General features: G+C 38.3%; 1 protein-coding gene across 1 annotated transcript in view; it reads left to right on the top strand.

Moving 5' to 3' along the window:
• Positions 1-12,349, top strand: part of C6 (complement C6) — a 75,547-nt gene that overhangs the window by 19,849 nt on the left and 43,349 nt on the right. The window contains exons 6-7 of the mRNA XM_049857977.1: positions 6,154-6,354; positions 11,334-11,574. Of these exons, the coding sequence (XP_049713934.1) occupies positions 6,154-6,354; positions 11,334-11,574 (442 nt within the window). The remainder of the gene's footprint in view (positions 1-6,153; positions 6,355-11,333; positions 11,575-12,349) is intronic.

Raw genomic sequence — 12,349 nt, 5'->3', positions numbered from 1 at the left:
GTATATACTCAGCAATTATCTATGTTAAACTACAAGCAACAAATGTTAAATTCAGCACGTGAGACTAGGGCAAATTTGGGCTTAGAAAATACTTCACACTTAGGTTAACACTCGAGATTTTAAAACATGCTTCCATATATTGCCTTATTGAATTCCCATAGCAAGCCCCCAGGAAGGCAGAAAATGATTTTTATTTATTTTACAAATAAGGAAACATATGTTCATTAAGGTTAAATGACTTTCTCAGTTATGCAGCAAGTAAAAGGCAAAACAGAACTCCTATATCCTGGCTCTTAGTCTAACCTGTGCTACACCAGGCCTTGGTAGTAATCTCCAGGAAGATGGTAACAATGGGTTCAAGGTGTGAGTACCTTTCATAAACTCTGATTCAAAAGAAATCACCCATGAGGTCACACAGTGTTTTGCGGGAGCCAGCTCGTCCCAGCTCTCAAGAGCTAATTGTTAAATTTTCAGAAATTTTGCAAGCTGATTGTTAAACATTAAAATTTAAATATGTAATTTTACAATTGAGTAAGTTAGTTAAAAACAAGGGTAATCATTACTCAAAATTTATCACTTCTGCGGTACCATTTTTGTGTGGTCTTTCTCACCATGGTCTTGTAACTCCCACCCAAGAGACTGTGCAAATAGGGTAATTGTACCCCACAAAGGGCATTGGAAAGTTTTATCATCTCGCTGGGCTTGAAATAAGCCATCCCAGAAGCTGGCAAAAGAGGATCCCACCACCACCAAGGAAAAATAGCTAGGAGTGAAGAGCATGTCCTTTGGACCCAGGATCCCTGCACTGGAACCAGGAAACACAGGAGAGAACGCTTTCAAGAAGCAGTGGCAGAGAAACGACTTTAGGAGACTTTGAGGTGGACTTCCCAGCCCACGGAGCAAGAAAGCTGAGTGCCTTTGGGCAGGAGGCTTTCTGGCAGAATAGGGTGCCCCTAGGCACTTATCAGCAGAGCTAAAAGAGCTTTGTAACACTTGCCCCAGAGGGGGAGAGGCTGAGGGCCAGAGAGGTGTGCCTGTGAGTACAGCTGAGAACAGGTTTTCCTGATGGAAGAACTGTATACTGAGTGTTCCTGAACCTGAGTTGTAACCTGTTACCCCTTGCCATGGAGTTGATCCCGGCTCATAGCAACCCTATAGGACTCATAGTAACCATAGCGTTTCCAAGGAGTGGCTGGTGGATTCGAACCGCCAACATTTTGGTTAGCAGCCAAGCTCTTGACCACTGTGCCACCATAAACCCCATAATCATGAGTATTGTCTGTGAGTTCTGTGTGGCCATTGCAATGCATTATGGAACTAGCAAAGAAGGAGAGTGCCATGGAAGAGACCGTTGGTGTCAGAATTGGTAAAGATGACGGAGAAAGAAGGCATGTCTGACCTCTGCTTCACAGGAATCAACTGTTGATCTTGATTCTCCTTCCCCCTTGTGAAGTTAAAGGAAGTCAGATACCATACCCACGCCATTTTTACAACTTCTTAATTATTTTCCTACATTTTACCATTATCTGGGTTCTGAAAATCATTTACATCTATTTTATCTGTGTGTGGGACTATTATATAATAATTTACTCTTGCATCACATAGGTTGAAATCTGCCATGCTGTGGGAAAAGGCAAATACTACAGTCAGGTCTCCCTCCTCCTTCCCCCCACCCCTTCCATCATAGAACAGCAGACCACTGTGTCCACTCACATAATTTGGAAATAAGAGCCTCACTGGCAAGTTACATCAGGAAATACAACCTGCAAGTTTTCGTTCAGATTAAAGTAGACTTATTTCATTATTAATGTGGTTCTAAAACTTGTCCAATCTTGAGATGCTGCCCATGCTGGTCTCTAACTATATGTTACTGAGGTTTTAGCTAATATTCAACTACTGAGGAAGGCCATGGTGACACTTATTCAAACAAAGACCTGAAAATGACCAAGCCCAAGGTCATAAGCCACTGGTTTACTTTTCAGTGACCTCTATATTTCTTTTCATGCCTTTAGCAGGCAGCTGTGCAAATCTATACTGTATCTTATTGAAAACAATAGAGGAGAAGAAATTTAGCAGGCATCTGACTTCCCTTCTCCTTTAGTATTGGACTGGCTGTCACACAAAGACTAGAGGAGCCCATGAACGAAGGAGTAGGAAAGACAATTGAAAAGGAAGTCAGAATAGAAGATCATAGGAAGACCACAGGACAGGTGGTGGAACACAGAGCCAACACCAGGTAGAACATTTTATCAGTCAACATAGATTAGGTTTATGCTACAGTAGCAATTCCAAAGTGTCAGTGTCTTAACCCAACAAAAGTTTATTTCTCACTTTTACTACTTGGACAGTGCAAGTTAATGGAGGGGGTTGGGGAGCTTTGCTCATAGCACTCACTCAGAAACCCAGAGACTCAGAGCTTATGCGGCTCTATCTTGACACATCTTTCCAGGATCAGTTTACAAAAAAAGGGAAAGCGGTAAATTGCCCACTGAATGTTAAAGTTTTTACCGAGAAGTGACAGATAACACACATTCAATTAACCAAAGGGATTTACAGGTTTAAAGGGAGTAGGGAAGTACAAACTTACCATGTTCCCAGAAGAGGAGGCTGGAGTGTTTGTGGACAGACTAATGGCTAGCACAGGGGCCAGCCATAAGATGGACAACATCTAAGGCTTTTGTAGCAGACAATGGAGACCCAATCACAGCAACTATGATCCTGAGGTCAGGGTCCAGCCTCTCGAGAAAGTATAAAACAGTCTTAATGCAAGAAAACAAGATGGAACTTGATTATAAGAACAAGCCCAGTTACTATAATTATGGTATCACATGTAGGGGTGCATTTGAACTGTATTCTGCCCAAAGCTCAGGGTCTTCTGGGAGTTGGGACTCTGACTGAATCTCTATATGGAGATGAAAGAAGAGAAGCTGGGGAGGAAGTCAAGAAGTCCGTTAAGTCAATAATCAAGTCCTTAGCCATTACTCTATCTCTGTAACCCAAGTATTGAATATGACTGATGCCTGTTGCATACTCGTTTTTAATCTCCTCAATGTTTTGCGTTTTGAGTGAGGACTTTTAAATGAGGTCACATTAGCAATAACACCAGAATTCTGACCATTAGGGACCTCCCAACAGCTAAATGCAGAACTCAGTTACCATAAGATTCCTGCACTGTTCCCATAGCTGTATAACTTACTCAGGGATCCTCCTGTCTTCCATGGTGCCACTGGTTTGCTACAGAGTACCTGCTAAACATTTGCTGTCACCAGCAAACCACAGAGCATGGTTATTATTAGACTTCAACACACTTACGAATATACTGACCCACACTAGGTACCTCCTCTTGCTGCCTCCCAGAGCTTAAAAATCCTCAAGGCATCTTAATAGACCTGCATTCCCTCAAGCCTTCCCTTAATACCTCGTGATTTACAGGTTCTTTCTCTAATACTCACACCATAGAAAACCAGATACTACCATGTCCACTGCATTCCCCATGTCTCTCCTGCCTCTCCCTACAAAACTACCTCCTTCTTCTTCAAACACAAAAGTAAAAATATCAGTGCATATCAAGGTTACCAGCCTACCAGTTCCACAAATAGCAGGCTCTGAATCCCAGGATGGACTCAACTGAGACGTCAGCAAAAGTATGTAAAATTAGACATTAAAACCTTTTCCCAACCTTTTCCCTGGGGTGTAGTCAACATCTCTTAGTGGGAAAAAAAAAAAAGAGTTTTTTTAGAGTCAAGCTCTTGTTCCTTACACTGGACCACTAAAAGAACTCACCTTTCTCCTTTCAAAAGTTTCCTCAGTTTTCTATATTCCCTCTCCTGGAATAGCATTCTTGTCTTTCTCTCCCTCTTTCTCTCTTTCTTGCTCTCTATGTCTCTTCCCCGCCACATACCCACCCTGCCCCCATCTATTTGGTCAACAACTTCTATTGATCTGCTGTCTAAATATCTTTCAGATCCACTGGTTTCTCTCCACCCTGACCATCACTTCTCTAGACCATGCCATCATCATGTCTCACTTGGCTTATTGCAACACTTTACTTAAACTGCTCTCCTTGGACTCGACTGTACTGGGCTCAGTTTTTTGGTTTGGCCTTAGATCTACTTCAGTTAACTACAGTTCATAGGATCTTTGCAAAACAAATATGTGATGGTGACAGTCCCCATTTTTCATTCATTCAATTAGCATTTATTAAGAATTTACTAGATGCAAACGCTTGCCTTAAAAATTCAATCCAAATACTTTAGCAAAGCATACAAGACTCCTCATGATCTGGCCCCTGTTGCCCAGTTCAATCTAATTCTCACCACTGCCTACCTGTGAACTTGCCCTCCTGCCACGCTAATATTGGTGGTGGTGGTGGTGGTGGTGGTGGTTGCCAATGAGTCAATTCTAACTCATGGTGTGATTCCAAGTGTGCAGAGTAGAACTACTCCACAGGATTTTCAAGGCTGTGACTTTTTGGAAGCAGATCACAAGTCCTGTCTTTCAAGCACCTCTGGGTGGGTTTGAACAGCCAGTCTTTCAGTTAATAGTCCAGTGCTTAACCATTTGCACCTCCCAGGAACCACACAAAATCCTATTTTTTCTGAGATTCTGCCCAGGCTGCCTAACCTCCTTCTGTACATGCTAACATCTTTTTCTTTAATATGACACATGCTTTCTTATGTGAGGGCTAATTTATAAAGCATAAAATATTTGTAATCTGAACTTTTTAAAGAAATGTCTGCAATTTTATTTAAAACTGGTATATGACCACTATTTCTGAAGAGCTTCATTTTCTGGACATTTCAAATGCTAACTAGTATGTACCACAATATCAAAACAACGCTGTTGACTGTATTTTGCTATTGAGCAAGACTCCTTTGACACTGGATTATTTTGTCCCTCCTTGACTAAATTCTGTAGGCTATTTAATTTTGACATGTGATTTGTCCCATATATCCATTTTTATTTATCCATTGCCATCCAGTCAATTCCTACTCCTAGCGACCCTATAGGACAGAGTAGGACTGCCCAATAAGGTTTCCAAAGTTGTCATCTTTATGGGAGCAGACTGCCACCACTTTCCTCTGCAGAGTAGCTGAGAGGTGTGAACTGCCAACCTCTTGGTTAGCAGGCAAGCACTTAACCACTGCGCCACCAGAACGTCTTGTCTCATAGTGCACTTCAATATTGAATACTTCAAAACAAGAAAAGATATTATTTTCCATTTTAAACTAGACAAGCATCTTTAACATAAGGATGTGCTCTTCAGTCAACTTACTTGAAACTTTTTCTAATTCATCCACTGTTATTTCTTACTAGCATAACTGTAACAGAGGCTTCACTTGTATTTGGAAGATACCCTGCCGGATTCATAACTCATAACACCAGTCAAATCCCACTGGCTGTATTTTTCCCTTCTTCCCAGACCCAGTCAATGAAGACTTACAACCACTCACCAGGAAGACTCAGTTGATTGTCCTCTGTCTCCACACAGACGTGGGCTGAAGCCCAAGATCTGAATAAGGCCAAGGATATGGGGATGGAACCAGAGCAGGCCTCAGTTTTCTGAAAAAACAAACCAGTTACTGTTGAGTTGACTCTGACTCATGGCAACTCCACGTGTGTCAGAACAGAACTGCGCTCCATGGGGTTTTCAATGGCTGTGACCTTTCGGAAGTAGGTTGCTAGGACTTTGTTCTGAGGCACCTCTTCATGGATTTGAATTGTCCACCTTTTGATTAGTAACCAAGCATTTAACCAATTGTGTCACCAATTAAATTAAAAACTGCATTGAAAACATGGGCAGACTAAACATAGCCCCCATGGCTATCCTTCCTTTAAGTCTCAGCTTTGGTCTTATTCCCTTGAGGAAGACTTCACTGATATTGTGTCTCTGGGTTTTATGGTTATCCATGATATCCTACTGGCAGCACACTACTTACCATATTAAATTGACTGTCTGTGGTCTCTTTCCTTAAATAAACTATTAACTCCTTGACAGCAGGGGCAAATGTTATTCCTCATTCTCTAGTAAAATGGATCCTCAAAAAATATTGGTTGAATACAAAAATGAATGAATGGTTGTTATGTTAGATATCCCCAAGTAGCTCTAGTGTTTCCTAAGTTATGTTTTATTTCTTATGGATTTTTCTTCAGGTAAGTACCGAAGAGGATGATTTGGAAACGGAATTCTACAAGGACTTAATTTCACAAGAAAGGGATAAAAATCAACAAGAGGCATTTTCAAATCAACACAAGGGCTCTTTTTCTGTACCAATTTTCTATTCCTCAAAAAAAAGTCAAAGCGTCAACCATATGTCTGCCTTCAAACAAGCCATTCAAGCCTCCCACAAAAAGGTAATAAAAATAATTACTGATATGTCTATTCCTTCTTGAAAATTAACGCCAATTCCAGCAATGATGTGACGAGAAGGGGAAATTTTTCGTATCGAATCAATAGGATTTCTAACATAGATCTAAATAGTTTTACATTTTTTTTGTTATAGTCCACTTCAAAAATTATAGAGGTAATATGTATAACAATGCTTCCTCTTCATGTACATTAGGCTGTGTTGATATTTGTATTCTCTTTATTTTCAGTTTTCTTCGTTATTGCTTTAGGTATGTTTCTTACAAACTACGTATAGCAGGGTTTTTTTTAATATAATCTGACAGTCTCAGGTTTTAACTAATTTACATTTACTATACTCAGTGAAATAGATGATCTTATTCTTTCCATGTTATTTTCTTTTTCTTGCTCATTTCACGTTGTTGCTATTTCCTTACTTCTCTATTCTGCTGTCTTTCTTACCTTTCTATTTACTCCATTTTGTCCTTTTAGTCATTTTGGAAGTTCTATTATACTTTTATATTGTGCTTGTGGTTCTCTTTCTCTAAGATCTCTGGGTGGCACAAACACTCAACCACTAACCTAAAAGTCAGTGATTCGAACCCACCCAGCTGTGCTGTGGAAGAAAGGCCTGGCAACCTGCTTCTATAAAGATTACAGTCAAGAAAACTCTACAGAGTAGTTACAAGCCCTATATTTTTCTTTTATTATATCAACATGAAATAATACCTGTAGTCCCCCCACACACACAAAAAGGTGTTACTTACCTATTCCCCACATCCCATCCCCACTACCTCCTTGAAAATACATTTGCTTCCCTATCCCACCCCTCTCCCACCACTATATCCTCACAGGCTTCCCAACCCCTCAGTGTTAGTGAGATAGTTAAAAACCTTTGCATTCTGAGATATTGCTAGGGATTGTTTTGTGTTGGTTTTTATCATATGAGTCGAAATTGACTCGACAGAAACATGCTAATTTATATTTTTATTCTGGCTCTTGTCTTCTTTATTTAATGGTTCACTACATAACACTTATAAATTCCAAGTTCATAGTCTATATTTTATATTTGTATCATAGTTTATATATGTATAAACCGAAAAACCAAACTAGTTGCTGGATTCAGACTCATGGCGGCACCATGTGTGCAAAGTGAAACAGCTCCATAGGGTTTTCAAGGGTATGATATGTCAAAGGCAGACTGCCAGGCCTTTCTCCCAAGGAACTTCTGGTTGGGTTCGAACTGCCAAACTTTCGTTTAGTAGTTGAGCCCTTGACTGTTTGCACCAGCCAGGGACTCATTTATACATGTATATGTATGTATATATACATATATGTATACACACATATGTAGATATATATGTATGCATACATATATATATTTATATTTACTCATTATCATTTCCTCCACTCTCATATTCCCTTTCTTGAGATCCTGTTCTTATTCAATTGTCTTTTTTTTAAGTACTTTCCTCAACTAGGGTACATGCAAGGTATCTCTTAAATCCTTATATATCTTAAAATGCCTGCGTTTTTCCAGAACAATGAAGATAAAGAAAATTTTGCTGAATATAAGAATCTCGGATCATAGTCCTTTCCTCAATTAAAAAAAAAAAGTCAGTATATATTATTCTACTGTCTTCTAATTTCCATTTTTGCATATAAAAAATCATATATACAGCTAATTTTCTTTCTTTTATTCTCTGTCTGAAAACTTACAAGATTTTTTTTTCTTTACTCTTAGAATTCAGGATATGTGTAAATGTACTTTTCCCATTCATCTTGTCAGGAGCTCGTGAAGTCTATTCATTATGTAAAGATACAGTTCCATCTTTTCATCTTCCTTCATCTATTCCTTTTTCTCCTGCTAGTATTTGTATTTAAACCTCTTGGATATGTCTTTGAATTCTTAAATGATTTAGGGGATGGATTTATATTTGACACATTTAGACTTTTACCAAACGTCTTTTAAAATAGTATCTGCCTCCCTGCAGCCATCATTCTAAATAGTATTTGTTCTTTCCAAAGACATGAAGGGCGAGAATGAGGCCTGAATCATGCAACCTGAAAGGTGGGAGGTGAGAGGAGGAGGCAGAGGCTTTGACACTGGCCAATGGGAGCAGCACATGGAGAACACCATTTTATAGTTCCTCCTGCAATTACCATCGTGCCTTTCATATATTTATTTATTCACCTGTTCGTACATTTACATAAATATGAGATCTTTCAGCACTTTATAATTTTTCCGAGCATCTCATTTATCTGCAAAAGAACTGTAAGAGGTAACCTGAGTAGATATTTTTAACACCATTTTGCAGATGAGCAAACTGAAGTCCAAACATTTTTTAAGTCAACAAATATTTATCAAATTCATACCATGTGGCAGGTACTAACTACACAACATCCAAGAGGCTAAGTGACTTTTCCACGATCTTACAGTGAGTAAATGCCACAGTCGAGAAGTGAAATCAGTCCTTCTGATTTTTATCCAGTATTCTTATCCGCCACATTACACTTCAAGCCATTTGCTCATTCATTTATTAATAATTACAACAAACTGTGGAAAGAGCCCGGATCTGGCGATATGGGCATGCAAAAATATATAAATAAATAAGAATACAAAGATTCTTTCTATAATATAACTTGTCACTTCAGTTTTGAATTGTGTTCCAGATATACCACATGAGATTATTCATACAAGTTATTACCAGAATTACTAGGAAGTAATAATACACATCTCCAAGCCCTTCCTCTACTGATTCAGAATATCTGGGGGTTGGACATGTGAATCTTCATTTGTTAAAATGTCCCCAGCTCACTCCGACGCAACATCCCAGACTGGAAAAAACTGCTTAAAAATATAGTCAAAAGTGGGGATGGAGATTATGTTGAAAGAAATGTTGATAGAGATATCAGTCCTGACTTAAGACTTACAGAAGGATTTATAAATGTTTCCAACATGCTAGAGAACATTTGTGAAACTCTATCTGTAGATAAACAAACCAAAAAAAAAAAAAAAAACAAGCCCACTGCCTTCGAGTCGATTCCAACTCAAACAGTTGTCATTTAATCCTCTAATATTTAGTCTGCCCCAAAGTGGAAACATTTAGGGCCATTTCATGGACCACATGAAACTGCTGACATTCAACCATTTTTGACCTACAAATAGTCAACATCATATGGTTCAGCTGAAGATCGCAACTATTACCCTTGATTAGATCTGAACAGAATCAGGGAATCTCAGGCTTCATAGAAAATGATACCCCAATTTTCTTATTCTTCAAGCAGTGAAGACAAGGTATTCCAAACTTGAAAATAATCTAAGCCGTTAAGTAGAGCTTAATGTTTTATTTATTTTTCTTTTCTTTGGCCCATCACACATCTGACTAGACATTTGTGGGGCAGATAATCTGTTTCAAAGTCAAAATATCAGTTAACCTCACTAAGCTTCTGTGCTTTTCTGGTTTACTTTAAAAAATCAAAATCATAAAAAAAATTAAAATTAAGCAAGAATTCACAAATTGTTGAAATAGATTATATATGGCTTAATCATCTACAGTAACCTAATTTTTTAATCTAAAATCACCATTTCCAGCCATTGAGCACTGACAAGTTGAGCTTGTACTACATTGAGTTACTAAAGTTTAATTTGTGTTTTTCCATGACTTCATTTTTAAAGCAACCTGGCAAGTTTGAACCTCCCATAATAAGCATTTCATGTACTTAAGGAGTGTGCTTTTTACTAAAAGCACAAGGTCCTCCAGCTTTTAAAAGCTATGGTTCTATGGCAGGATTCAAGTATTAAACCTAAAAATAGAAATAACGGGCACTTACTCAAATGTAAGCTCCATAAAGGCACAAACTTTCTCTTGAGTATTAAATGTGTTGAAGGCAAGAAAGAAGGGGGAGGGAGAAAAGGAGGGAAGGGGATGGATGAGGATTCTTTCAATCCTTATGATTATTTTTTCTTCCTTTTGTGCTAGCAGTCTTTTTGTGCCATAATTACAGCATACAGCAAGATGGCTGTTCAATAATTTATAGCTACACTGAAGCTCTTTTGCTAAAATATGTTCCTCACTGTATTACTGTTACTCAAATGCTACAATTTGCTAAACTGGAGAGATCAAATAAAGTATATAATTTTTTCTTAAACTTAGTGCACATGGATGCACTCAAAAAACTCAGTGGCTATGGAAAAGGACAATCAAATAGAATGAGATTTTGAACAGAATACAGACCACTGAAAACCCTATGGAACAGCCCTACTCTGCACACATGGGGTTGCCATGAGCCGGCATCAACTCAACAGCAACTAACAACAACAATAATAATCTTAAATTAACCTGATATAACAAGAAATTATCAAAAAGCATATTCAATTATTTTTGCATCTCGGTGGAAGAGAAAAAATAAGTTTAATTTTACCCCAAAGAAATTTAGAATCACAGCCATTTTGTAGTGGAAAACGGTGTGAAACATTACCTGGTGTGCAGCCTTCATCTTATCATGTGAAAACTGAGGTCTAAAAAAATTAAATGTTTTTTTCCAGTTAGAGACAAAGAACCTCAGCTGCGTACCTCCCAGCTGAAAATTTCCACAATCCTTTCTCAGTTATTTGCATTAGCAAGGTCTTCTAAATAAAAACTCAGCAGGATGCAGCCATGATCTGCAATCAAGAGAGAAAGATTTACTTTTCTGATAATTGCTTTCTTCTGTGGTTGAAAACATTTGTTCTTCTCTGTGGCACAGTCTACATTATTAAGACAATCTTATCTGTTGAGACTTTGAACGTCTCAGGGAAAGGTACTGAAAAGTAAAGTAGAATTATAATTTTATGTGTAAGAACAGGCAATAGAGAGTTGAAATTGTTGTAATAACACTGTGGTAGGAACGAAGATAATGATAAATCGACATTTAAATGTTTGATTCCTCCAGGGTTTATTGCCTTTAATCACCATTTTTTCCTCTTTTCCTCTCTTCCATTTAGGATTCTAGGTTTATTAGGGTCCATAAAGCGATAAAAGTCTTAAACTTTACAATGAAGAGTAAAGATCTACAGCTTTCTGACGTCTTTTTGAAAGCACTTAGCCATCTGCCACTGGAATACAATTTTGCTTTGTACAGCCGGATATTTGACGACTTCGGGACTCACTATTTCACCTCTGGCTCCCTGGGTGGTGTGTATGACCTCCTGTATCAGTTTAGCAGTGAGGAGCTAAAGAACTCAGGTATGCTTTCTGCAGCCTCACTTTTATGACCAATGTGATAACATGTAATACATTTTTCTGCCTATCTTGTTCTATCATTTTTATTTACTGATCTTATTTTTAAAAACTCTGTTACTATTAAATCAACTTTGACTCAGGGCGAACCCACGTGTATCAGAGTGGAACTGTGCTCACAGGGTTTTCAACGACTGAATTTTCAGAAGTAGATGACCAGCCCTTTCTTCTGAGCCATCTCTGGGTGGACTTGAACCTCCAACCTTTCAGGTAGCAGCCAAGCACATTAACCGCTCATACCATCCAGGGCCTCCATTTACCTTATTTTGACCCTGTTCTATTTCCAAAATGAAGTGAAAAACAATCAACCACATACACACTCGAGTAAGTGAAATAAAAATAGAAAATTAGGACCAAAAAGCAGGAAAAACAAGTATCCTGAACTTCTGTGATGGAGCGTCAGATTTGCTTCTGACTTGCTTGGCATCTGGGAACATCATAAGCTACGTACCACTAGTTACCTAGAATGGGAGAAGCATGCCATACCTAAGGGGGACAAAGTTTGTCCTGGAACTAAATTCTAAAAGATAATTTACTTATAACATTTCTGTAAGAGATAATACTTATATAAACCCAGTGCCGTCTATAGCAAACACAATAGCAGTTTGTTTGTTTTTTTAGTAATTTAACTAAAAGCCAAGGGCATACGATGAAAGAGCAAGTGAGGACTTGACAAGGACGAAATTAATATGAGCCAGATATTTAAAAAAAAAAATGCTGC

The sequence above is a fragment of the Elephas maximus genome, chromosome 2 (genome assembly GCF_024166365.1).
Source record: "Elephas maximus indicus isolate mEleMax1 chromosome 2, mEleMax1 primary haplotype, whole genome shotgun sequence".
Classification (NCBI taxonomy): Eukaryota; Metazoa; Chordata; class Mammalia; order Proboscidea; family Elephantidae; genus Elephas; species Elephas maximus.
The sequence above is the reverse complement of the archived record's forward strand: the minus strand, read 5'-3'. Positions and strand labels throughout refer to the sequence as shown.